This window comes from Micropterus dolomieu, linkage group LG17 (assembly GCF_021292245.1).
Source record: "Micropterus dolomieu isolate WLL.071019.BEF.003 ecotype Adirondacks linkage group LG17, ASM2129224v1, whole genome shotgun sequence".
Taxonomy (NCBI): domain Eukaryota; kingdom Metazoa; phylum Chordata; class Actinopteri; order Centrarchiformes; family Centrarchidae; genus Micropterus; species Micropterus dolomieu.
This window is the reverse complement of record NC_060166.1, coordinates 32,857,135-32,883,654: the sequence shown is the minus strand read 5'-3', so window position 1 is coordinate 32,883,654 and position 26,520 is coordinate 32,857,135. Positions and strand designations below refer to the sequence as shown.

General features: G+C 39.4%; 2 protein-coding genes and 2 long non-coding RNA genes across 6 annotated transcripts in view; 2 read left to right on the top strand and 2 right to left on the bottom strand.

Moving 5' to 3' along the window:
- Positions 1-605: 605 nt before the first annotated feature.
- On the bottom strand, positions 606-13,514 carry st14a (ST14 transmembrane serine protease matriptase a). 2 transcript variants are annotated; one of them, XM_046074489.1, is made up of 19 exons: positions 12,528-13,511; positions 9,186-9,345; positions 8,869-8,999; positions 8,687-8,757; positions 8,055-8,221; positions 7,852-7,887; positions 7,039-7,273; positions 5,964-6,106; positions 5,747-5,850; positions 5,537-5,634; positions 5,313-5,449; positions 5,126-5,230; positions 4,929-5,036; positions 4,713-4,829; positions 4,406-4,525; positions 4,024-4,207; positions 3,023-3,294; positions 1,829-1,965; positions 606-1,530 (listed from the first exon to the last, which is right to left on the bottom strand). In XM_046074489.1, the coding sequence occupies exons 1-19, from the start codon at positions 12,567-12,569 to the stop codon at positions 1,372-1,374; spliced, it is 2,526 nt and encodes an 841-aa protein (XP_045930445.1). In that variant the 5' UTR covers positions 12,570-13,511; the 3' UTR covers positions 606-1,371. The 2 variants fall into 2 exon arrangements, with proteins under 2 accessions (XP_045930445.1, XP_045930446.1); XM_046074490.1 differs by lacking the exon at positions 4,929-5,036 and having other exon boundaries at positions 12,528-13,514.
- LOC123986296 lies at positions 12,580-26,520 on the top strand. The gene is made up of 3 exons (XR_006828839.1): positions 12,580-12,996; positions 25,276-25,595; positions 26,223-26,520. It is a non-coding gene; the product is annotated as an uncharacterized LOC123986296 (long non-coding RNA).
- LOC123986295 lies at positions 13,068-18,689 on the top strand. The gene is made up of 2 exons (XR_006828838.1): positions 13,068-13,308; positions 18,135-18,689. It is a non-coding gene; the product is annotated as an uncharacterized LOC123986295 (long non-coding RNA).
- The window catches only part of aplp2 (amyloid beta (A4) precursor-like protein 2), a 53,750-nt gene continuing 44,915 nt past the window's right edge, over positions 17,686-26,520 (bottom strand). For both annotated transcript variants that reach the window (XM_046074493.1, XM_046074491.1), the window contains 6 exons: positions 26,276-26,375; positions 25,335-25,508; positions 22,707-22,789; positions 21,580-21,657; positions 20,127-20,282; positions 17,686-19,837 (listed from right to left, as the gene is read on the bottom strand). In XM_046074493.1, coding sequence (XP_045930449.1) covers positions 19,736-19,837; positions 20,127-20,282; positions 21,580-21,657; positions 22,707-22,789; positions 25,335-25,508; positions 26,276-26,375 — 693 coding nt within the window. In that variant the 3' untranslated portion in view covers positions 17,686-19,735. The remainder of the gene's footprint in view (positions 19,838-20,126; positions 20,283-21,579; positions 21,658-22,706; positions 22,790-25,334; positions 25,509-26,275; positions 26,376-26,520) is intronic.

Here is a 26,520-nt window from a genome sequence, read left to right as displayed (position 1 = left end):
AGTAGAAACGGAAGTGTCCATATAACGCTATGCAAGCGCAGTGACACAAACTTTAATTTTAAATGCTCTCCTGTGGAAATGGAAGAATTTAAATGAGAAATATTTTGCTTTGGAAGCAGTGGCACACCCTATTTTACCCTTCACATTGTGAAATGTCCTAAATGACGCATTTTTAAGACACTAAACAGAAAACTATGGAGACATGCAAAACTAAAACAGCACACAATATAATTTGCCAACTTTATGACATAATTTCTCTTTTCTGCTGTTCACCACAGGTAGTGGAAATATCCTTCCTGTCTCTCCTCTGAAGTGTCTGATCTAAAAAAACATTCTGATGAAGTGGAGACTTAAAAAAACATAATGCAAATACTGTAGTTAATCAATTCAAATAGGAATTCAGTTTAAATTAGTTGTAATGGAATACTATTATTATTGTTGTAAAGCAAAATCATTCAAGAATTGTAGATGAAATATCAGTGCAAGTGTAAAGAATTCAAGGTTACATTTACACAGATTACACTGGAGGGGATCTAATATTGTGCTGAATGGAAAAACATGTAGATGAAATGCATGTCAGTGTATGAAAATAGAAATACAAAGAATTGGAGGTTATATTAGAAATATTTTTATTTAAAAACATCTACTAAAAATACACATTTACACAGATTACACTGGAGGGACCCTAATATTGTGCTGAATTGAAAAACGTCAAATATTAAATTCAAAGAAAACCTACTATTGTAGTCTGTGTTTATTGCTTATAGAAAAGCAGTTCACATCACTTTAAATTTACTGCAATCCATTATGAGAAGAGCTGTGCTTTTAAAAGTGAATAATTACATCACTAACTTCTCAGGGATTTCTGCTGGACTAAAAAAAAAAAAAAATCAATAAAATGCAGGAGATACCAAGCCATAGGAGGTAGGATGGAATAAGCTTGTCGTCATTTTGTTTTCAATTTATAAAATTGAGAGCAAAGACAACAAGGAAAAGCGGTGGGAAATTCTTATGATGGCTACTAATAAAACACAAGACAGAGTACAATAATGCACATTTCATATGTGTACCAATCACATCTACAGTCTATTTCTTGTGTGGCACATAAAAGTTTTCTCCAGGAAGACATGCTAAAATAACAGCAGCAAAACCCCCCACAAAAATAAAAGATTTATTTACATTTAAAAACATTTTATGAACCCCACACTAAAAATTACAGTGGACATAAAATGTTAAGATTGCTCAAATTTCTCACTGCAGCTTCGACAGGGAGTCAATGCCATTACATTAACTCAAAAGTCAGTGTGGTACTCGTCATCAGTCGGTGTTCATGTCCAAATCCTTGGCCGTGTTTGACCAATCTGCAGTGGTCTACACTTCTGTCTTTTCTTTGATCCAGCCACGGAATTTGGTGACTCTTGCGTAGATGCCAGGTTTGTTTCTGCGGGCACATCCATCACCCCAACTGACCACTCCTGCCAGGAACATACGACTGCCAGCCGGACTGGACAGAGGACCACCAGAGTCCCCCTAACAGAGAGAAATACACAAGGACACACAAAGATGCATTTGTTAGCATAGAGGTACTACATATGGGGGCAGTATGGGGCATCATTTCTATTTTCCACTTATTTTCTTGTATCTCTGTTTTCCTCCTGCACCCTTTCCTCTTTCATTACAATCAGAAGTGGGGTTTTCCCATGGCTGTGTCAGGTAATTGTTTGTGTATTAATAAAAATATTTACATCCCTTGTTTTTTTAAAACATTCTAGGAGAAAACCTGTCTTAAGAGAGAAAGAGAAAGAAAGAAAGCTGGGCCTTTTATTACCTGACAGGCATCCACTCCTCCGGTCAGCACTCCAGCACACATCATCCGAGATGTGATCTGCCCTGCCATCAAATCGTTACACACCGTTTGGTTGATGATTCGTACCTGCGCCTTTTGGAGCACTGATGCAGCAGATCCTGAATCACAAAACACACAAAAGGACACCATCACATTTGTGTTTAGGTCTAAATGTCAGTCATTAAACTTTCAGTAATAGAAGGCCTTCATCAGAGAAAAATTATTGGTATTACTGGCAGGCCCACAGTAAAGTTGTATGCTGAGTATTAGCCCACATGACATCTATCTAAAGGCAAACATGGAGCTACCACAACGAAAATATTAAGGCAAATTATAAAATCTAGAACGTAGTATATAATACATAATCACCAATCAAAACCACAAAATCAGCACCAAACCAACATATCACCACATGTAAACGACTGACACATTTGAATTCACAATAAATTTAAGATCTTATCCGTTACTAATCGGGCCAAACTTACACACATAACCGACACTGCTGCCTGGGTAACTGGTCTCCCCACACCCAGACTAGGTGAACTAAACATTAAGACCATTGCACGCATTGCAACCACAATAGCAAAGAATGTCACACACCCACTCAATCACCATCTTACCCTACTGCCCTCTGGGCACAGGTACAGAGCACCAAGATGCAGGAGGGCTCGCATTGGAAAAAAAGCCTGATGCCCTGAAACCTTAAGCCACTATAAAATAAAAGGCCTCACAGAACTGGTTGACAGTGCACTGCTGTCTGTCACTGTATGTTATTACTCTGTACAATTGTTGTCTGATCTGTACAGTGCTGTGAAAACAAATTTCCCCACGGGAAAAATACAGTCTATCATGTCTAATTTTATTGAATGTCTTCTTTCATATTCCTCTGTGCTGCTGTGTCAACCTGAATTTCCTCTATGGGGGATTTATAAAGGTATATCTCATCTGAATGTGTAAAAGTCTTAATGATGATTTGTATTACAATTCAGTACAAGTTTGCAAAAATATTTATTTTTCACAGATAATTGTCTTTATTTGGGAATTACAATTTTGATGATTCCATCTGACCTCCACAGGATGCAACTGGACAATCTGGTAAAATAAACGACTACTACTACTGTTTCTGTTGCTGCTGCTACTACACAAATACAAGCCTTATTGTTTGTGGGGACTCACCTCCTTCGCGAGTGGCGCCCCAACCGGTGATCCACACAGTATTACCGCTTGGAAAATCATGTTGGGGAGCCGGCAAGCAGATGGGTCTGATGTAGTCGGAGTAGGTGACAGGACTGTCCAGCTCCATCAGGGCGATGTCATTGTCAAATGTGTGTGAGTTGTAGTTAGGGTGGGGTATGATCTGCTTCAGGTTTCTCTTCACTACAGCACTTCCAATCTTCCCCTGGGTGTGAAGGCCAAGGAAAGCTTCCCAAGTGCCGGGCTGGGAGAATCTGAGGACACACACCAAAACAAAGTTCATTCTCAAAAGTAACACAAAAGTAGTGTAAAGCATTACAATTCAGAGACAGTAATATTGTAATATAACTAATTACTCTCACATTACAGTAACTAGTAATCTACAATGCATTACATTTTGGAAATGGTGGGGTGGTGATGGCACAATGGATAAGACACCTGCCTTTGGTGTGAGAGACCTGGGTTCAATTCCCCACTGTGACACATCCACCATTGTGTACCTGAGCAAGACACTTAACCCCTAGTTGCTCCAGAGACGTGCGACTGACATGTATAGCAATTGTAAGTCACTTTGGATAAAAGCGTCAGCTAAATGTAATGTAATTAAAAGTAACTTGCCCAAAACGGGTGGTGACTGACTACATCAAAAGGAACACTAAACATTTAAAATAATTTATTAAAAAGGGAATCATTACTGTTCTCATAGAAAAATATCAAGATAGGAGAAAGCCTGGCCTAAAACAGGCATCTAAAACTTGGACCGAGGTCCTGGAAGGGGTTTCATGTGTGTTAAATTATTCATGCGCACAACCATGCATTGTGTTGGTAAAAAACACAGGGATCTAAGGTTTCAGTTTGCACATTGCAAATTGTTGAGTCAAACAACTGAGCTGCCAGATGAGTTGTTTTATCCTAATAATTCAAAGATTTAAAGACGTACTAAAGGTCTCTATTTGCCAGCGAAACAAAAAGTAAGACGCTACCTCGTCCTGCCGTCATCTTGCACACAGTGGGCAGCAGTGACCAGCCAACGTGGACTGATGATGGATGCTCCACACACATGACCATAACTTTTCGCATGGAGGCTGATCTGCCAGGGAAACTCCCCTTCATCCGCTTTCTCACCGCCCACAATACGCGACGTCTTGAACATACTCCTCCCGCAGTCTGCAAAGTAAACAAACACACTCACTCACAGGGCTGCTTTTTCAGCTTTGTTGCAGATTGTGGTGGTGTCTGACGTGTGTGGAAGTTCACGTGTTCTGTCATGCAAGTTTAACAATGCAGATGGAGATAATAACTAGTTTTTAATCTAGTTAAGTACAAGTAACCACTGATGTATAAGGTAAGGTGACTGTGACATACCGCAATTCTCCTCGTCAGATCCATCTTCACAGTCCTTTGTCCCGTCACACTCTGGGTTCACTTTACTAATGCATTTATTGTTTTTACATTTAAATGTAAGATCATTGCAGCTTGTCTCACCTATAGTGAGAGGTAGAGAAGAACAATCAAAAAATAATTTATTTAAATTAAAGTGTTCCTCACCCATGTGCAAACTGATAATCGTACTTTTGCACTGCAAATGTTTTTAAAGCTGCAGTAGTTGATTTTTTGACCAGTGAGTTATGTCTGTAGACATTTTTACAGATTAGGAGAAAATTATTCTTACTTCTCGCACAGTTGAGCTCATCTGACCCATCCCCACAGTCGTCCCTGCCGTCACAGAGATTCTTCTCAGAAACACATTTGCTATTCTTACATGTTATTTGTCCAGATTTACATCCACCTTAAAAAACAAAAGAAACCGACAGGTATGAGAAAACCGACTGAAAGCCTTTCAATGCTCATGTAAAAATCGTCCTCCATCAGTGTCGACAAGTCTTACTGCAGTCCAGCTCATCTGTGCCATCTCCACAGTCATTTACACCATCACATTTCCAGAACATGGGTTTACAAAATCCATTTTTACAGCTGATATCCGTTGAATTGCACTCTGGAGGAAAACACAATTTAACTCATTTTCTACACAATAATGTGGAGATTACTTAGAAATATAGTATAATCTGAGTAAATAGTACTTACTGCAGTTTAATTCTTCACTCATGTCTCCACAGTCATTCCAGCCATCACACTTTAGCTTTGTACTAATGCAGCGCTTATTATTACACTGGAACTGCTGTGGACAAGCTGTGGATGAAAGGCTTAATGTGAGATACACTTGCCTGATGTCAAAAAATAATCATAATCTGGGAAAAACTGAGTCACTTACGGTCGTTATTGTCAATGGCCTCAAACTCTGCACTAAAACCTCGGTCCACATAGGAGGTATCAGAGGAAAACTTCACGGTCATTGTATTGGTGTTACTAGTTTCCGTCACTGTTCTGTCCCGCTTAATTCCACACAGTCTGAGGATGAAACAAGCACAAGCAGTGACATGTCTGGTCTTTTATGTAATTCCTATGTTGATTTTAGAGATGCAGGCTTGGACTCACTTCTTTCCGTTGATCTCCACATAGTCTTTGCGACAGTCCGTACTGTTTTCCAAGACGAACCTTAGGAATGTAACCTTCACCACTTTATCAACAGGGACCTTAGTAATTGACAGGAATGAGCAAAAACTAAATAAATGAGGAGCAAAGCTGAGCAGAAACCTGTGTGAAACATATGATGCGTAGCATGCCGATTAGGTGCCGACATCTTACCTCGATCAACCACTGACATGATGTTTGAGGAGGATAGTAAGTTGGAAAGTTGGGAGAAGAGAAGGTGCCCGTCACTCCTGTCAGCTGGCCACCGCAGGCTGTACCTGTTTCATAAATATGTTAGTGTTTGCACAGATATTAGACATTTATGGTGCAGCTCACAACAAAAAGGCTGAAGTGAGCGTCAATCACGGCTCACCCAAGCATTAGTCCCTACCTTTATTTCCTTTTCTGACTTGTGAGACTTTTGCTCTAAAACCCGGGTAGTTGTTCTTGTCATTTGAACCCATCGTCACCAGCATGACATTGCGAGAAGACAGAAAGGTCATTTGTTGACTAGGTACGTAGTACCCACACATCCTGTATGAGAAAAAGAAAGACCATATAAATATTCTATATGCATCATTCACTGACATGATTATTGTAATCCACTTTCATTTAAATTGCATGTCCATTGTAGAATCAGACAGTGGCTGCTTGTTTAACCTAACAGCCTTAGGTTTATTCCAGAACATCATACTTTTATTGGATTAAACACCAATGCAGGGTTCATACACATTTTGACCAATGAATTTCCATGACTTTTCCAAAACTTCTGGAATTTTATTTTTTTCCAAAACCTTTCCAGGCCTGGAAACACAAATTTTCAAATTCCATAACTTTTACAAGTTTTTCATTACATAGTACAAACCCTGCCAATGGAAATGTTGAAATGAAATTATATTTATATCATATTATATATTGATATAAATGTTATTCCTGCAAGTAAAGAATTGAAAACCCTACTGATCCTTGATAGATTCAATCAATTCATAGATTAAATAAGCCACTACCCTCCTCAGAAAAATGAATCATGTGGTCTTTATTTGGGTCGCTTATACAGTTTATGACTAAGGCACTTTATCTCTCCCATGCAGGAAAGCCACTGATAAGTTCTTACTGTAGATGTACTGGTTGCTTTCTGACTGTGTGCCGTTTTTCCAGTTTAGAAAGGGCAACCAAATTCTCAAATTTTCAGATTAATTGCTCCCAAATTTAGACTAAATAAAAACTATTATTCTAGAATGACACTTTACCAAAACAATGTTTGGTAAATACATCTTTATGTACAGTATAAGTGCCCATCACAAGCACAGCATGTGACCACCAGAGGGCCTTACACACAAGATAAGGTCCTCTATCCAATCAAAAAGAAGTACAGTGTGCCTCTGTATAAAAATAAGAGTGCATAAGGCAGGTGAGTAAGTTATCTGCATAAAGTTGTATTTAGAAGAGGCAAAGGGCAAACTCACTCTTCCATAACGCGACTCTCAAGGGCCACCAGGGAGTCGTAGATTTTGACAAAGTCATTCTTGCAATTCGCTTCCAGATGAATCTTATCAAAGTCAAGCTTGATGACATGGTTAGGGTCTGCCCTCAGCTGCCACTGGATGAAGGTGTTTGGGGTATAAGGACTGTCAGGGAAGCCTGGGGATTGGATCTGTCTTATTTGATCAGTCTTTGCATGTTCTGAAAACTTTAAAATTTCTGAGACAGAAAGAATAACTTTCAGTGGTGTTATTTAATCATTTATTCAAATTTCTACATCACTGTCATAGAAACTGCTGTATCCCATTTTTCTCGATGCAAATGAAATTATGATGACCTTACAAACTTATTCTGATATCACAAATATTTACTACGCAAATACCAAACTGCATTATACCATGCAACTGTAAATGCTGTCTAATATTTGTACTAAATCACATTACATTTTCTGGATATGATGAAAACATTGGACTAAAAGTAAAAATCTAAAATGATTTTGACAAATAAAGAGAAACAATATTTTGCATGCATTTCACATGCGGTTTCAGCCTTAAGTCTTGCATTTCTCATTACAACTCATTAGGGAAAACAACTGCAAATGGCATATTTAAATACTGCAAATAAAATAAATAAACTGCAAATATGACAAGACTACATGTTTGTCATGCCAGACTGAATGCTATTTTCTGAAGAACCTAAATTACATAATTCATTGTCATTGCCAGAAACATTTTGTAATGTAGGTGACAACAGACAATAAACTAACTAAATGAGAGAAATGCAAGCTGAGCACTTACTGCTGAAAGACGGTGACAGCATGCGGGCATCAAGCGCTGTGAGATGAAACAAAACAGAGAACACGGATATGCCTTGAATGAAGATATTGACAGCAAAACAGAGAAGGTATGTACACAACCAGACATAACTTGATTCTACAACCACAAGATGATGAATATGGTCTGAATAACAGTAGTTTGGTCTTCAGTTGCCTTGACTCTACCTGACGTCACCACTTCATCAAGGACCAGAGAGTTGCCAGATTTCGCCATGCTTCGTCGCTCTTTGTCCACCAGCGTGTCCACTGTAGACATCGCGCGGTCAACAGATGCCTCTTGGCCCACAGGGACTTTAAACTCAGACAGGTAGTAGGCAACAACGCTGCCTTCACTAGGAGCAATGAGACGAGAATTAAATAGTATAGAGGTGGGGCAAAGTAAAAACCAAAAGGCCACTATACCAAAAGGGTGAGACAAATGCATGTGTGCTGGTATTTAACACTCTTATTCAATACTTAATACTGGAACTGAAAAACTGAGGGTAACAATACATCTCATTAATTTTTGGGCTTGGAAATCTTCAAAGAAAAAGACTGGCACTGGCAAACATGCAATGCAATAATAGAAAATGTTTACAAATGAGTGTGTTATAAATGGTGGTTCTATCAGATCTGCATGCATCCACACCAAAGAAAAACAAACTTTTTTCAGTTAAATCTGTTTGAGATAAACTGCTAACCAAAACACCAGAAGACAAACAGGAATGGAAACGTGACCCTCTTGTTAGAGTTAAAAATAAAGGAGTGAATTAAAGCTTATCATTATAATGCCTTATTACTCAACTTCACTGCCATACCTGAAAGCCTGAACTGTTGAACCAACATAGTATTTGGCCAAGTGTGGACTTTTGGAATAGATGGCTTTAAGCTGAAATAGACAAGAGCAAAAACACAACAGAACATCAATGACTGCTGCTACAAAAGACAAAAAAACAACAACTATGGTCTATAGTTGTGGAGGCCTGAGCAGCCGTCTTACCTGTGAAACCACCCGCATTGACAGCGCCTTGAACTCGGAGCTGTTGGAGTTCTCGTAGGCATCATCAAACACCTGGTTGGTGATCCGCATGGAGCCACTGTACATCCTCTTGACCCACGCATCTTTTCGGACTGCAGGATCACACAGACAACACTGAATATACAGTCCTACACTCTTACTGCAAAAGAGTTCAGTTTACTTCAATTTCCTTCTGTTTGTTTTAAGAGTTAGTGCACAATGTTTTTTTTATTGTGATCAGATTACTTCAAGTTTACCTCCTTTTGCAATCTAAATAATAATAAGGAAGGGGTTCTTACAGTGGAAATGCCAGACCAGCAGTCCGGTAATAAGTGCAATAACAGCAGCAAAGATCACCACACCGATCACAGCTCCAACTTTCCCCGGACCCTTTTTCTTCTCAAGCCTTTTGTTATCTGATGCTGGCAGAAACTGGACAGAGGTGTCCCAGTCTTTGTCCTGGATAGACAATTGTAAGGGCGAATGAATGATCAATACATAAAACTGAAGAGCACATATTAATTAAGCTAAGAACAACCTCCAAATAATAATTCCAACCATTTCACAGGAGGTGAAGACATTTGCGAACATAGATCTGCAGGGATGTTTCTTTACTGACATGGTTGATGTCATTTGTTCTTTAAGACACAAAAGAAGCAGCTGTCTTTTTTCTACCCGAGTAGAGTAGATGATCAACTGAAGATACCGCAGCAGACAGCAAGTTACTTGTGTATTGTAGGAATTCACCTGCCTGTGGTGACCAACAGAATTTGGATCTCAACCAGAGAAAATTTGCCACTACTCTATGTTCTGAAAGTGATAAGAAATCTAAACAAAATTATATTCAGAATCTGCTCAAAACCCCCCCAGAAAGAACAGTTCCAGCATCTGGCACTGTTAAGGAATTAGAAGGGAACTCCATGTATGAGTTACACTCTGCATTTACCTTTAAGAGGTAAGAAGGAGGGGGAAGGGAGTACAAAGGTTTCACCATGTAAAATGCTGTCAAACCTGCTGGGAGCAACCCACTCGCAGATCTGAAGTGGAACAAAACAAGTGTCTGTGAGTGCTCGTTGTATCGTAGTATATGATATGAAATGGTCCCTGAAAAGTGGACTATTTTACAACCCAACAAGAGATAATCTTAAAAGCTTTGGAATGATATGAAAAAAAAAAATCATTCCTATGATTTTGTGCCAGTCAGTTATACAATTACAAGGAGCTTACTGGAAGGTCATATGCAGAACTGTGACACCATTAACTGTTTTATAAACCTTATTTTATAAATAAGGGCAACAATTTCTTTGTGCATGTATAACCTGATACTCATGAATGACAAGAATTAATTACACTGCCCCTATGAGGGCACGGCAAACAACTCCAGCCTTCAAATACAGTGCCTTGACAGAACTATTTTGAAAGAGCAGGTTTTTCATTTGTCATATATCCAATTGTCCAAGGCTCACTGCAGAGGAGTAGATATTCCCTAATTATATTTTTAACGGTATTTCTGTTCATTTTTTTTTCTGAATAGCTTATAATTGCAATATGATTATATATATATATATATATATATATATATATATATCTCGATATACACATTTTGTCCAAAATAACATACCTTACATTCTTAAAGAGTGCAAAACATTGTAAAATATGATGCATTGCTGGAAAATAAACTACTCAGAGTAGTTAAAGTTATCTCAACCTTAAACATCCACTGAAGTAAAATGCAACATACACATTAAAGCAACAGTAATATCTATCCAAAAACATTGTATATAACAGTAAAACCCTAAAAAGGGATAATTTTACTGCACACTACCTAAAGTAAATTTTGATATAATAAGTATGCATACTTTTACCATTGTAAGGCTTAGAATACAGAACTTTTATTTGTAGTGGAATATTAAGTGAAGTTGGTATTAGTATCTTTGCTCAGTGCATCCAGCGGAAGCCCTGAAAACTCAAAAATGATGTTATTGCCATCTGCTATATTGCACATTAATAAAGAAAATTAAGACGCCCTATCTCCTTATAAATAACAGGAAGTCTTCAAAGTTTACAAATCTTTTTCAAAATAACCAGAACTTATAACTCTGCAAATGAAGTTGAACAAGAAATATTAAGCGTTAATAAGGGTAAATCGTTAGTGAACTTAACCAATTTCTCAGTATCTATATGGTTCAATCAATATCATTATAAAAAAAACAACAACTATATAATATAAAACTCTCACATATTCAAATGATATTCCTTAAAATGTCAAGTACCTCATTTGTCTGTGTTTAACAGCAATTAGCTTATTTTCAGAAATGTAAATCTTTATACACATCATGTCTAATAATAATAATCATCATGTTTAAAACGGCCTCACCCAGTGTCATTGTTAACGACCAAAACATGCTTAACACAACAACTTGATGATGAATAGTCCTCAGATCTGCTCTATTGTGCCCTGGAGGATAATGTGGAGTAGTTTTGAAAAGATTTTACCCCACAGAAGAGACTCGAACAAGTCGCAGCAGGGCAGAGCTTTGAGGAATTCACAATGGCTGCCTGCTTTCTAAGAATCTTCAATGATGAAGCTCAGTGAGGTTCCCAAATGTTTCATGGCAATCATCCCAATGAGATACACTTTAAAATCCAAATTTGGAAAAGGGTTTATCCAAAGTTTTGAGTTGGTTTTGAGGTTGAAAGGTTTTGGTGTATTATCTACTTCATAATGCACGTGAGAAGACGTCCATACATTATTTCATTGTCTCCACTTCTTGGAAACAAGGTACCTAAAAAAAGGAGCTAGCAACCTGTTTGGGCGTGTTTGTTAGTAAGACATCTAGCCAAGATTTTACAAAAGGAGTTCCTCTTATGATTTCACCTATTTTCTCATACACTAGGTACTGCTCCCACCTGAATGGAAAACAAACAAAAAAAAAGAATGATCTGCCATATTTATCCTATAACTGTCTATTAAAAATTCTAGATTAATCCTTATCCAGCTTGGAGATATTCATGTATCAAAATAACAATTTTGTGGATTGTGCGGCCTCAGAAGGGGTAGGCCCATTTGCGCTTTCGTGAATCTAAAATGTGACATTTGGGGCTTTTTAAATGGGAATAACAAGTTTATCTTGATCTTCCAAAAACACCAAAGTTAAGAAGCTTGGCAAAGAAATTAAGCGGCATACCAGTCTAGGGATTGGCATATGCCGCAGAACCACTAGTGACAAACCATCAGCCACTTTTAGATCTCAGCGCTACTAAAATGAAAGCTGATTTTCTCAGCCTCTAAGCACTAGATTTCTTTTTCACTCGCATGTTTTAGGTAAACAAGTGTGTTGGTGATAAGAGTGGTTAAGGTCACCCCGTAGGTACTTTGATTTACCTATAGCCCACACTTATTTGATTATTTAAAGTTTGTATCTGCAGCACTTTTCACTTCCTGCCTGATGCTCCTCACTGTTCCACATATAGCCCAGGCCCCTATGCACCAATATTAGGAAAGAGGTGAAATCAACATCAGAGTCATTCAGGTTAGGTAACACCCACCCTCTGCCATAATACACAAACATCTAATCAACATTTAACAGGCTACTGGCCTAGGCCTTGTGTAGGCTGTACAGAAGATACAAGTTTCTTACCGATTGAGGGGTGTATCTCAGTCCACTGTCCATGTAGTCCATCAGGGGTCAATGCCTGGATAGGCTGTTAGAAATCTAAAACCAAAACGCCCTCAAACACCTTAACTGCTTCTTTCTTTTCTCCGGGTCTTTTTGATTAATTCGTTGATTTACAGTAGCTGTCCACTGGCTGTTCGTCGAGGTGAACCTGCAGGCCTGGTCGCTAAGTGATGCCTATCTTGTTTGTCAACGAATTCAACCTGTGCGCAAAAAAAAGTCTATAGGCTACAAGAATCAGGTGACAATGAAGAAAAATGTCTTCTAGTGTTTTGAAAAGAATTCTCCTATCCGGTCACAAATGTATATCCGATTAGTATAGGTCGCCTGTCTATATGACTCCAATGGAGCATAACAGACTTTTTCCGGGAGTTTAGTATCGGCGGGCGTGTCTCCCCTGCGACTGTAGCGACTTCCTGTTTACCTGCTTTAGGTGAGTAAGGCTACTAACTATTTTTGAATGCTCTTTCATGGTAAGCGACTACAGAAAAGTAGTCAAAGAAATAAACCGCACAATTAACTCGATTATAACATAGAAAGTGCTGAGTTAAAAATGTGTTGTGTTGGTGTTTTTGAAGCAGCTGCGGACAATCAGTCATGTGATCTTACCCGCTTCACGCTGCCTTCTATGTAAATGACTCACTTGTGCTGAATCACCTTCATTTCCTCCCCCTCATCCATCCGAGGAGCCAAACGTTTCTGTTTGAAAACTCATGTTCCCGAAACGGAAAGTCACCTAATTCGGGTATGCAATGAGTCAACATTTCCAATTTGTAGACTCTATTTGAATCAGCTAAACACCTGCGGATTGATGCAACTCTAGGCAGCTATAGGCTATTTAGCCCAGGCTACTATTTAAAAAAACACCCTAAAATAATTTAGAGCTAAAACCATTAGTTAATTAGCCTAACTGATCAACAGCAACTTAATTGGCAACTATTTTGATATGAGAAAAAAATAACTAAGAAGAAATTGTCTAAAAGATTCCAGTTTCTCTGTTTGCTGTTTTCTTTGTTCTTCTTTGATCGACTATTTAACTCAGTATTTTTGAGTTTTGACAAATCAAGCTATTTAAATAGTCATCATGCTTTGGTACAGTCTATAGTAGTTATAGCCTACAGTGATAGTTAGTAGGGCTGGCTGTGCAGTAGGCCTATGTCAGTGTTTCCAGGGTCTGAAAAGGATATGAGCGTTTGCAATCCCCCCCATGACAGAAGACATAAACCGCCCTACTCTGCCTCTAATTGGCTAGTAGGCACCTCATTGTCTTCTTTGGTTGTGTTCCTAAATATAATAATAATTAGGCTACTTTTGTTATTAGGGAGATCCATGGTGTTGCCCTGTGGTGTTCATGCCTAGAGGGAAAACATTGACAGGGATTAATACCTGATTTATTAGGGTTCCTCACCAAGTTTAGCTCCCCTTAATAAGACATCAGCTCCCCTAAAAGCATGATTTATGATATTTTGGGGGGTCTCTAAAATATTGACAGCATGCTTTATTGCCATTAATCTCTATACTTCTCTATCATCAGGAACGACGCTGAAGTTAGCTTCTGATTCGGCAGTTAAGGGGAACTTAAGTGAAAGTTAACTTACGTTGCTGAGCGACCGATTCTCCATTTTTTGCACCTCTTACTGCTGTGAAAGCTGTTATACGTTTGCTTTAAAGGACGATTTCATTGCTTTGTTCGTATGTAGACCACATTAGACCAGGGCCAGATCAAAAACCACTGTAGGCTACCTAGATCTCTCAAATCTGGACTAGATTGTTCCACAGTCTTTAAGGTTTCAAACACGGTTTCAGATTTGTGAAACCTTTATTCAGTTTGTGAAAATACTTTAAAGTGCGATTTATGTGCTTCACGTGTAGACCACATTAGATCAGGTCCAGATCACCACTACACCTAGAGTTCTCAAATCTGGACTACATTGTCCTAGAGAGGCTAAAGTTTCTTTAAAACTTGGTTTTAAGTTTTGGGAAAAATTTATTCTGTTTGTGAAAATGAAAAAAGGGTGATAATTCAATGCTTTTTCACACCAAGGGACCTGGTCTTGCAGCCTTTCGACAACTCTCCTTTCCTTTGCCAATCAGAGTCAGAGTAGGGGGCAGGATATGAGGCAAAATGTGTGTTCTTCAAATGATATTTGTTGTTGTTTTTTATTAAGTATTCCAGTTTTTAGCCTTTTCCTGTCTGCCATAACCCTGTATCTGTTTAAACGGTCTTATGTTATCTCTGTTGACATAGTAAACTCTGTAATTATCCTGCATTTTGAGTCTCTGAGTCTGTCAAAGTCCAGAGGCTCCATTATGCAAATAAATAAGAACATATTAAACACTTAGAGTTACAAATGCATTGATTACTGTAATGGCATGTAACTGAGTACATTGTGTACTTTTGTTGTGGAGTATAGTCACAGTGTGGTAGTACATTTACTGATCTGAATAATTATTTCACCTCTGATTATGTTTATGATGTGTTTATATATTACGTATTTACTATATACTAACTATAGACAGATTGCAGAATCTCCACTCTCAGTTACATCCAAATAAAACCCAATATTAACACATTAATGCATTGATTCTGCTAATTTTTTAGCTCTAGGTAAAAAGTTTGGTTTAATCTGGTTTCACTCTGTAACAAACTACAAAAAATACATAGCACTACAAATGGAGCTAATTTATGATGTTTATTTACTGTGACTATAAGGTTAGCATTATAGCTAATAACCTTATGCCAATAATGCCTCAACCATGGAGTGTTTTTGCGGTTGTGTCCATTACTGCCGACATTGACTGAATGCATCACAAGTAGCAGGACATAAGATAGGCTGTTTAGCACGGGCAGCCAAGTCTACTTCATGGTACATTACAAAGTTTTTGCAGTAGCCCAACTTAGCGAAATCTATAGTATTTTCACAAACTGAAAAAAGGTTTCACAAATCTGAAACTATGTTTAAAAGAAACCTTAGCCTCTCTGGGACAATCTAGTCTACATCTGAGTGTTCTAGGTATAGTGGTTTTGGATCTGGACCTGGTCTAATGCGGTCTACACATGGAAAAAGCAATGAAATTGCCCTTTATAGTATTTTCACAAATTGAATAAAGGTTTCACAAATCTGAAACTATGTTTAAAACAAATGTTAGCCTCTCTGGGACAATTTAGTCCAGATTTGAGATCTCAGAAGCCCTGTGGTTTTGGATCTGGACCTGGTCTAATGTGGTCTGCATGTGGAGAAAAAGCAGTCAAATTGCCCTTTTTTCATTTTCACAAATAAAATATCGTTTTTTCAAATCTAAAAAAGTTTTTCAGAGAGCGTTAAGGCTTTGCCTAAACAGCTTTCGCAGCAGTAAGTTCACTTCACTTCACTTAAGTCCCCCTTAACTTTCCCCTTAACTGCCGAATCGGAAGCTAACTTCAGCGTCGTCATCATGAATCCATGTTAAATCAGGAGCATCAGACTTCATCGACACTATCACCTGACCATCCGGAGCGGGCCAGTCGCCCCGCTCCCTCTCCGGTTCGGACCGACACGCAAATTTCTAAATTCTTCCCTCTCACGGAGAAAAGAGAGGTCAGGTTGCACAGTTGCAGCTGTTTTTTTGAAGTTTAATTGTAGCAAAATGGCTACAAATGATAATAATATAATAAGACAAACATGCTGCAGCTATTAATGATTCAGCAGTAAGAATCACAGGCTGCCCCCCCCCCCCCCCCCCCCCCCCCGGGAAAAAAGTCTGTCCCCAATTCCCAACACCTATAATTGGAGAGAGGAGGAGGAGTTCAGGTGTTGGCCAACCCTACAGGGGCGAGTTCAGTCTCAAAACGTCTCGCGCCGGTTTCCTCGAAACGGTGCGCATCGAGCTATAAGCCTACGCTTTCTCCATGGGTTTCTCTGGTTGGGTGGGTGTGTCAGAGGTTTTACCTAACGAGCAACGACGGGTATAAACACCAAAGCCAGTAAAGTAGGCTAAAGTGCGCTTGCGTAGCCTACACAACAGGATGTACGGCACCACCGTTACAATTTAAACGCTTTGTTTTGTCACGGCTGAACTCGGCCCTGGTGTCTGTTGAGACTCGAGTGGGTAAAAATAACGCTGGTTCAGATGTCACTCTGCTTCCTTGCTTTTCCGGTTTTCACTTGTCTGCCCGTGGGTCCGTTGGCATGGGTGTGGTTGTTGTCTCTTCCTCCCTGGCTCAGCGGCATCTACACAGTATTAAATAATCATCCCGCCCAGTTCAACCTGCTGTTAAACTACTCGCGCTTCTCGTTCACTCACCACCAGATTGTTTCAACCTCGGTGGTTATGTTATTCACGGCCACAACTCAGCGAGCGTTAGTTTTCTGACTCTGTAGGTTGTGTGTTTTCTCTCGAACCTGTTCTTTGTGCATCAGTAGGCCCTATTATCGCCTGCTACTCATTTACTTCCCTTCATTCTCCACTGCTCACCCCGTTTTCTCCGCTGTTACGGACACATGACCTGCCAATTCCGGGTCTCAAACCTCAGCTTTCCTTCCAAAATCATTCCCCTGTTCTCAATAAAACATTTAGGCTATCGTTATCATTTTTTTGCCCGGTGTTATGCATGCACCTCGCAGAGGTAACATTGTGCTGTATGCTGAGAAAACAGGTGGATGCAAATCTCGGCAGGTAGCCTGACACAAATTCTGCAGAATAAGCATCCACCTCTTCAGGTCCTTTTCAGACACTTTGCTGTGCACATTGATCAAATGCGGTTATCACCACATTCTGCTGAATCTCAAGGAATGCTACTTCTACTAAGTTTAATAAAATATTGATGACTCTAAACGTTCATAAAATATATACTTAGAATAATCTATCACCATTAATGAAACCCACATAGAATATTAGGTTATTTCGTTACTTGGGGTGCATGCAGAACTCAGCACAATACTTTGCCCTGCATTTAAGTCTTTAAACTCTTTAAACTTGGTGAGCATTTTTTTTAGTTGCATCCCTAAAATAATGGTCCCTTAAACTTCTGAATTTAATGCCAATTTTATCAAACGGTGAAAGCACAGGATTGGCACAACCAGTGCCATTTAGCAACATTTTGGACTATCTATCCATTCATCCATGAAAAGACAACACATCCTTATGGAAGTTGTGAGTTTATTTATGTGTATCCCCCCCCCTGTAACCATAAATCTGTTTCCATTGGTGTCAATCAATTTTTGTCAAGTCACTAATATGCATATTATATTAGTTCCCAGTCCCATCCCACAATCAAGCAGGCAGTTACAAGATTGAAGCCGTTTGGGTGCATAGTGAGACAGTCACATACAGAGATACTGTCACAGTAAGAGGAAAAAATAGAAAACAAGAAAACAAACTTAAAAATATATATCATATAATTTCATATAAGAACAATGCACACCACAGGTAATCCTCCAGAAAAAAGCCATGATTGCAACATCAACTATACAGGCATACAAAGACAATACTAAGAGAGAGAGAGAAAAATGATTCTAGGATTAAGTTTACTTGTTTGTGTCATTCTCTACCTGTAAAAATACACAAATTAGCTTTTTTTTTTTTTTCCAGAAACAAGCTCTCCAAGCCTTGTCTTTCTGCGTGTCTCTGCCTGCCTGCACAGCCCTCCAGCTCCAGCGCGTCTTCAACTGGCTTTGATCCAGGGCTGGCCCAAGCACTTCTGGGTACCCAAATCCCAAAATCAAGATTGCAAAATTTGCTCCCCCTAAATCCTAAAAAAAGTTTTAGTGCCTACCGAAATTATTTGTCACAATCACCAAATTTGGTAGGCTATATTCAGGTTTAGAAAAAACTTTGTCCATTGTTTGGCATTTGTTATGATCCCAGAAGTAGTTATAGCATCCCCAAATCCACCAAATTATGTAACTTTTCACTTAATTGGTGGCCCCCCTGGTAGCAGATGGGCCCTAAGCAGCTGCTTATTTTGTTAGTGCCTCTGGACCAGCCCTGTTTTGATCTGACTTTTTTAAGCTTCATGCCAACAGTTTCTCCAATAACATGTGTGTGCATCATCCCCCAGATTTGTTTTCAGAGTAGCTTTTCTGGTACTTGGTTTTTGCTTCAGATAATTTGTGTAAAAACTAATTAAAAAACACTTGTATGTCGGCTTGTGACACGTCATTGCCCACTGTCACAATGTTTCTGACAGTGCATTAAAATCAAAGCCACACAGGAACCTGTCAGGTACATAGTATGGAAAAAAACTTCCACGATACATTCAACTATGTAAAACATGTCAATAGGTATTACTATATCTATCGATTTATACTCTTACTACCGATAAAAGGTTGTGTTTGTGTGTGTAGTAGGGGATATATTATCACATTCACTTAGTAAAGGTTCAGAGTAGGTTTTGTGTGATGTGTTTGAGCTGGGGGTCTGTGCACATCTTCACCTTTCGTTGACTAACAGTGTGCCTGCAAACACAACTCATGACCTTCAACTTAAGAACCCTCAACCAACCGAGAACCTCTTGCCTGGGAAAAAGGTGGAATAAAAACATCTATTCTTATATATATTTAAACGGTATATGTATATTTTGTCATAACAAAGAACAGAAAGTAAATAATTCATGATATTTTTTTCTCATTTGTTTCACTATACATTTTAATCGGTACAAAGAACCTTCATATACAAGCAATCTATTAAGAGGAAAAAGAACAAAATAAAAATACCAATTCTTTCTGAGAACACCATCAGAAACTGCATGAATGACACTTGCCTGATGGGAAATTAAAGAGTAGTGTCTGGTATGCCGGTTTGATGATGGCTACTCAAAAACATTTAAAATTTTGCTTGATTTGCCGCTCACTTTCAAAAATAAAGAAAATGTCTGAAGAAATGTTATACATCTTGATCTGAGATAGCTGTACTGATAATTACAGAGAAATCTGCAGAATCACATTTTCATAATGCAAAATGGCAGATACATCACCTTTTCAAAAGAAACATGATCAAAAAGAGTTCTATAGTACAATAGTAGCAGTAGTAGAAGTAGTAGCATTATTTAAGGATTGTTTTGAACAAACCAGTAAATGGAGTTTGGATGTATGCAAATGATTTTAACAATAGCATATGTTATTGGTCAGTAGTATGTTCCCCCTCAGTTGCTGTCCTCTGTCAGACTCCACAGCGCCCCCTGCAGGCTCTGGTTAGATCTGCATCTGCTCCAGGTATTTGTAGGTGGGGTTTTCGTAGCCGTGGTTCTGCATCTTGCTGAGGTGGCGTTCCTCTGGTGTCAGCATGGGGTCAACCTGTTAGACACACGGCACTCATAATGGCTGACCTCAACAAGGGCAGAACGCATTGACAGCTATACTCCAGTAGGCACAACATTCTGTGTGTGTTGTATTCAAATGCTGCAGGTGCAATAATCTAATACGCTTGCATTTACCAGTGCTCCATTTACATAAAACCTGATAATTCAATCTAAATCTGACACTTGGAATAAGATGGATAGCAGTTCATTGAGAGCACTGGTGTGTGCGCTTTCCCCCCTCTGCCCAAATCTCCACACTCTGCTCCAAATCACAGCTGGCTTACCTCTACGATGCCATGACTGATGGTGCCGTATTGCCTCTTCCTCAAAAGCACCAGACTGATCACAATCACAGTTGCTATGGCCACAGCGATCACCAGCAAGCCAATCAGTGCACTGCTCCCAAAACTGAAGTCCTCTCCCAGGGGGCGATAAGACTCCTAACATGTAGAACGGGTGAGAGTAAGACAGAGAGCGACAGTGAGGAGACAATATATGCACAGCTGACCACTGAAGCAATGAAAAGAGAAACAACAAAGTTGTCTTTGCTGTAATAATTGTACACACACACTAACTTAATCAGGTAATGTTTTTATGCTAAATAGACATTTAAATTGATGTAAATGCATCATTTTTAAAGGAAAATTGCATTTGTCAACCTGGGTGTTCTTAATTATCATGTTAATACCTTCATTTAACATTTGCAATATTGAATTAAATTTGAAAACTTACTGACGCAAACTATCTTTTTGTGCTTGTTGCTACTTCTGTAACATACACACAAGCTAAATTGAGAGCAAGCCTCACACTGATGTGAACAATGTGATTTCTGTTCTGTTTTTGGAAAGCTGTAGCAGACTCGCACTTCTTGCCCTAATCAAAAGCATTCTTGGTAGAATCTGTGTTGTGAGCTGAGTGAATTGTTATCATGATCAATAGTCATAATAGAAAGATATAGGATTAGCACCCATTTGACACAAGAATTCCCCTTTAAAATATAAACCAGTCATCAAATTAAATTGGACTATTCTGCAGGTAAACTGTCTTTTGATTTCAACTTGCGAAGTACAGATTGTACAAAAATATCACTTTTAGAGATCTACTGTATCTTCCCTGAAATATGAAGATGAAGTAATTGGAGAAGAAGTAATCCTTTATCATCATGTTATTTTGTACAACCACAGTGAGTCAGGGACAACATCCCTTTTGACACAGGACCTGTAAGACATGATTGACTTGTGTACTCATGCATGAAATGTGTCTTTGTGGAAGATTGTGTAATATCTTGGCCAATTCACTATATACACACAACCACAGTCACCTATACTCATCTTCACAATGTAATCTGGCACATATGACACAAACTAATCATATGTAGACGGCCACTGGGGATTTTTTATTGCTCATTCTCACACATAAACTGAGCACACTCAGTTTGTGTGGATTCACATTCATCATATGAACTGACATTTTCAATGTGTACATTCAGATACATTCACATAAACATGCACCCATGCAGAAATAACCAAACATATTAGCCTGAACAGAAAACTTAAAAAAAATAAGAGGGGATTTAGGGTCTTTTCTAAAGCTGTGTTTTCTTTTTTTTTTCGCAGTTAGCAGCTGCAGAACTGGTATCTTTGCACACTCCCACACTCCCTCCTTCTTTCATCTACTCCCCACTACTGATAACTACATTTCCCCAGAGAGCCATGTGGAGGGTGCCGCTATACTCACCAGCTCATCATCATGCATAACGCTGACTCTCTCTGCACTGTAAATCACTTCTTTAACATCCAGAGACTCATCAATCACCTGTCAACACAGACAGGGGAGCCCAGGTTACACTCACCACAATGTGTGTGTGAGATCGTATGTGTGTGAGACAGATAGGGAGAGAAAGATAGGCAGGCGGAGAGCGAGAGGGTGTGAATGTGCAGCGAAGTAAACTGTACGGATTATCTGTGTTTGTGTGATGATACACTTGCAGCTGTCTTGTACAAACTGGAAGGAGAGAGGGAGGGGGTTTGCAAGCATCAACAACAGACTCTCTTCTAGGCACACAGTTAACATGTCTTTCTGAACAGACTGTCAGCCACTCATTACTGAGAGCTTTAATCTTAAGAAGAAGTGCTGTGAGTGGAAGTGGGTGTGTTCAGGGGGCAGACACAAAATCTGCTGTTTGTAGAGACAGAGCAGTCCAGAGTCTGTTTCTCATGAAGAATAATCACGGTAGATATTTTAGGTGTCACCACTTGTTATTTTTAACCTCAGATTGCTCCGTCTTAGAAGACTAGCATTTCCAAAAAGAGACATGCATGCATTCAAAAACTTGCATGACTCATATTCACACACACAAATTTGCAGCTTTGCAGTTGGTGTTGGATTAGCATGCGAAACACAGTTCACATTCAGCAGCCGAGCAACATTTGAAAATCCATGAGGAGGAATGGGTGTCTGGCAAAGAAAAGAAGCATGCAATGACTGTCGAACAAAGTGTGGAGTTGAATGAGAGTTGGTTGGCAGAGACCAAAGAGAGACACGCAAATAGCCCAGTGTGAGATAGTTGTAACTATGACAACATAGTTACTGGGATAATCTGACTCATTAAAAGCTGAACTTAAGAGAGCTATGTGAAAGCGATGTATGTATCACTTTTAATCATCATCAGCCTGAGGTTGTGGTAAGGAGGAAATTAACCTGTCAGGACTGTTGTCTTTTGTAGGATTTTTAGTATCTTTAGTCAATTTCTCCAGTGTTTTTGCTTTAACAATGCTGCTCTCAGTTCATGTGTTGAGCAAGTTACAAAGTTAAAAATGCTTCGAGGCACAAACAGAATGATAAAGTGACAAGGGAGCTCTTACCACTTTGTCGCTGATCTTGGGTTTGCTGTTGATAATTCTCTCCTCAGCACCTATCAGACCGTCCAAACCAGACATGGCAGAGCCTGCAGAAGGTGAAGGAGCACAGTCAATAACAGCAGAACAGCACAAACAAACAAGGATGGTGGTATTGATGGTGGACAGCTGCACGTAGCTTTCCAGCTCTGCCACCTCAGTCTCCTTAGTGCACTGGTGACAACAAAGCCCTTTCTTCCATTCAGCACAGTGTGAGCACTGTGAAGCCAACATGACACTGACCATACATTTTCTACAAAGGCCTTCTCAAAGTGGTGTTTTGCATTTAGCTGAGGTTTCTCTGTAAACATCCAGTTACATGCATTGACTCACTAAAAGAACCCCACTCATTTTGTATCCCTGAATTCATGGTCAAAACTGTACATCACTGTAGATCCTCATCTACATATCTTTCATAGTCTCTTGAGTTTAACAGATTTAAAAACCCTGTGGGTATCAGTAAGTGGCTAAGCCAAAAACGGGACCAGAGTGTCAAATATGCATGTTAGACTGAAGGTTTTTTAAATAGGCATATGATCTATTAATAAACACACACACCAGATATTCCATGAATAAATCAAGAACTGAGAGAAGAGAGAGCGAGCGAGACAGTGAGGGCAGGATCCTGAAAAATGTACGGCAGTATTAAATCTGGCGTCAGCTTATTGTCTGCTGCTGCTAGCCAACCAATGCCAACCGTTTAAGATTAGTACAATTGCCTTTGGATTAAGCGAGGGACAATGATATGTGTTTACGAGTCTCACTCAGCGTAAGTGACGTCTGAAACTCTGTCAGTTTATCAGATGGTACTGCAGGGTGCACGTAGTGTCACAGCCAGACACAATAACACACAGCACAATGGGAGTGACCTCTGTGGGAGCAATGTGACCTTTCATTTTCATGGATTTGAACGAACGCTTAAACAATTAGTCTATTAATTGATTAGTCAATAGACGGAAAATGAATAGACAACTAATCATCTTTCATCAATGTTGAAAAGGTGTGGATTTTCTTACTGACTTTCTCAGTTTTTTTTTAAAACTGTAAATTGAGCGTTGGTAATTGACGTGGGAAAACCTGGAATATCTTCATGTGCATTTTTCACAATTCCCAGACATTTTAAATATTATATTAATTAACGTAGAAAATTATGGACAGATGATTCCATAATGAAAATAATCCTTAGTTGCAGCACAACTGTAGGCTACACACGTAAAACACAAAATCAACAGCAAATACAGAGCAACAAACTTCTATGGAATAAACAACACGGGATGTTGTGCCTCCATTTAAGATAAATCTATATAATTAGGATTCAACAATTAGTGGAAGGGGGTCTCAGTGTTCACTGAGTAAGATCACAAGTTTAAGCCCAGATCAGACAAAAGAGGTGACGTAACTATATCCCTGTCTCACATCTTGGAGGACAAATTGGGCCAATGTAGATTGGGCTGTGGTCAGCAGCGGAAACACTGAGTCTCAGACAGGGCCATTAAATCACAAAGCTCCTATCAGGAAGAGCGTGACTGATGAAGGGAATGATTAAGCAAGGTACTTTGACAAATGCATTGAGGACGGGACAACGGGGAACACATGACTGAAGAGTCTCTCTGAAAGGGAGGCTGGTTGTGAGCTATCTCTACCAGACTTAGAAGCCACTGACATTGCTATTCAGCATGAGGTGATAATCCTAGTATTATGAAAAGCATACGAGCAACTGAAACCAAACAACACAGCCCATGTGAGTCATCAAAAAAAAGTATAAAATTAACCACAAGATAGAAATGGTGGGAGAGAGAGGATCCCAAATTGCACCAAGAGAAAGGAGAACAGTTGAACAAAATAGTAGACGGGAATGGCTTGGGAAATGAGGAGGGGGGGCAGAAAAACAAGACGCAACAGAGGCACCAACCTTTCTTGAAGGCACGTGGGGAGTCTGATAGATCGCCTTGGCATTAGAAATGAGCAACAGAAAAAAAGAACAGAAAAGGGGAAGGAGAGAAGAGAGAAAACTTAGGTGAGAATAGAAAAGGCAGGATTATCAAGCTGTGTTAATTGATTAGGAAAAGAGTCCAGCAGGGAAGAGTCTGAAAATAAATTTGAGGCATAACCAAACTCAAAAAAGGGAGCCATTTCTAAATTGGCTAGCTCTGTCTAAGCCCTGTGGGGTGTTGGCATGTATATGAAATGTTCCTCGGGGATTTACTTGTAATTTGCCTTCCATCTTACTGGATGCGCTTCATCCATCACTTTTTTCTCTCCTTGAGGATTCAATCTTTTGTTTGACACAAATGTGAAAAAGAAGAGAACCATAACTGCTCATTTTTGTCCCTAAGCTTTTGGCTCCAGCTCAGATCAAAGCCTCAGGCTTTGTGCATTTATCTGAACTTCATTACTGCAGTGTTGAAGGCTAGGCCACTGAGAACTGTGCAGGCATAAAACACATTGTGAACTTATTATTCAACAGTTCTGGTGTGCTTCGTCACCAATGTCCTTCAGAAAGACTTATGGATATGGCCCTTTGTTCTCCACAAAGCCACAGTGTTGTTCATGATGCTGCTGCTTGCGACCGTGTCTGAGGATGGAGCTGCTCACCCTCTGGCTCTGAACGGGACCCCAAAGATGTGACTTGGAAGGGGCGGAAGGGTTTGCCCTCGGGCATGGGAACTTCCACGCTGTCCTCTGACGACACAGTGACATCTGGCTGTGATTCAGAGATAGACGATAGGAACTGGTCCATGTCAGCTTTCTGCTCCTGAAGTAGCTCGTCTGCAGAAATGGGCAAATGACAAAGCATGAGATGGCCTGGCACGTGCTACCACCTGTCAACCTGGGACATAGCAACAATGCATAAGTGTGAGTTTGCCCAATTACTGTTAACATTCTCTTTCAAACAGAGCTGCTGCAAGAAACGTCTGTTCCCATTTATGCTAACTACTAATTAGTATTTTTCTAAGAGCTATTTTCTGTGTAAATCTGCACATCTCCCAACAGGATGCTGCATGGTGAAAGCTGTGACCCAGTTCTGTCACTGCACCGATTCCACTTTAATCTTTGCTGCAAAACCATGCTGTGGTTTCTTTAATGAACCAAAGGAAACAAAAGAAAATATACCATCACCACTGGAGATGAATATATCCCAAGTACAGTTTTCAGCTTTAGATCTAATTGTAAAAAAGGGGGCTGGTGAGCAGAGACCATTAAAAAGAGAGTAGTAGCTGTATTAAATTCCCCTCCACAAATTACTGAGAAACAGACAATACTTTTCTCTAATAATTGGTTAACTTAACATATAGCACTACAGCCTGTCTACTGCTCTGCTCCTAAATTTGTATTTCCCTTTGCAAAGAGAATACTGTTTTGTCAGTTTGTCCCAGATATAAGAAAAAAATCCCTGAGGTCCAGAGAAATATGATGCGTTGACTTTATCTGTCTGGCACATGTGTGAATTCCATCACCATTCATTTCACTTCATTCTTACAGCACACCGTCCTTGCGCAAAGCTACCTAGGGGCTTCTGACTGAACATGACTCACCAATTTCATCCTGAATGTCCTCGGCAACATAAGGTACTTTGTAGAGCAGAGATAGACTTTGGTTCATCCTCTCCTCGATGACACGCAGGTGGGTCATCACCTGGTGTTGGAAAAACAAACACGGTGTCATGTAACCAAAACCCTGCTATATTTTTATGATGACATCAAAGTGAAACTGCTTCCCTGTATGGAAATGTTTTATTCCCAAGATCTTAATATCTAATAATTCAAAACAGCATATTGTA

Excerpts from the sequence above, each read along its gene's own strand:
- st14a (XM_046074489.1), bottom strand. The coding sequence starts at position 12,569 with ATGGACTACATGGACAGTGGACTGAGATACACCCCTCAATCG. Across the intron at positions 5,231-5,312 it reads GGCCATTGACAATAACGACC|CTTGTCCACAGCAGTTCCAG; the intron begins GTAAGTGACTCA and ends TTTCATCCACAG. Across the intron at positions 5,037-5,125 it reads GAGTGAAGAATTAAACTGCA|AGTGCAATTCAACGGATATC; the intron begins GTAAGTACTATT and ends GTTTTCCTCCAG.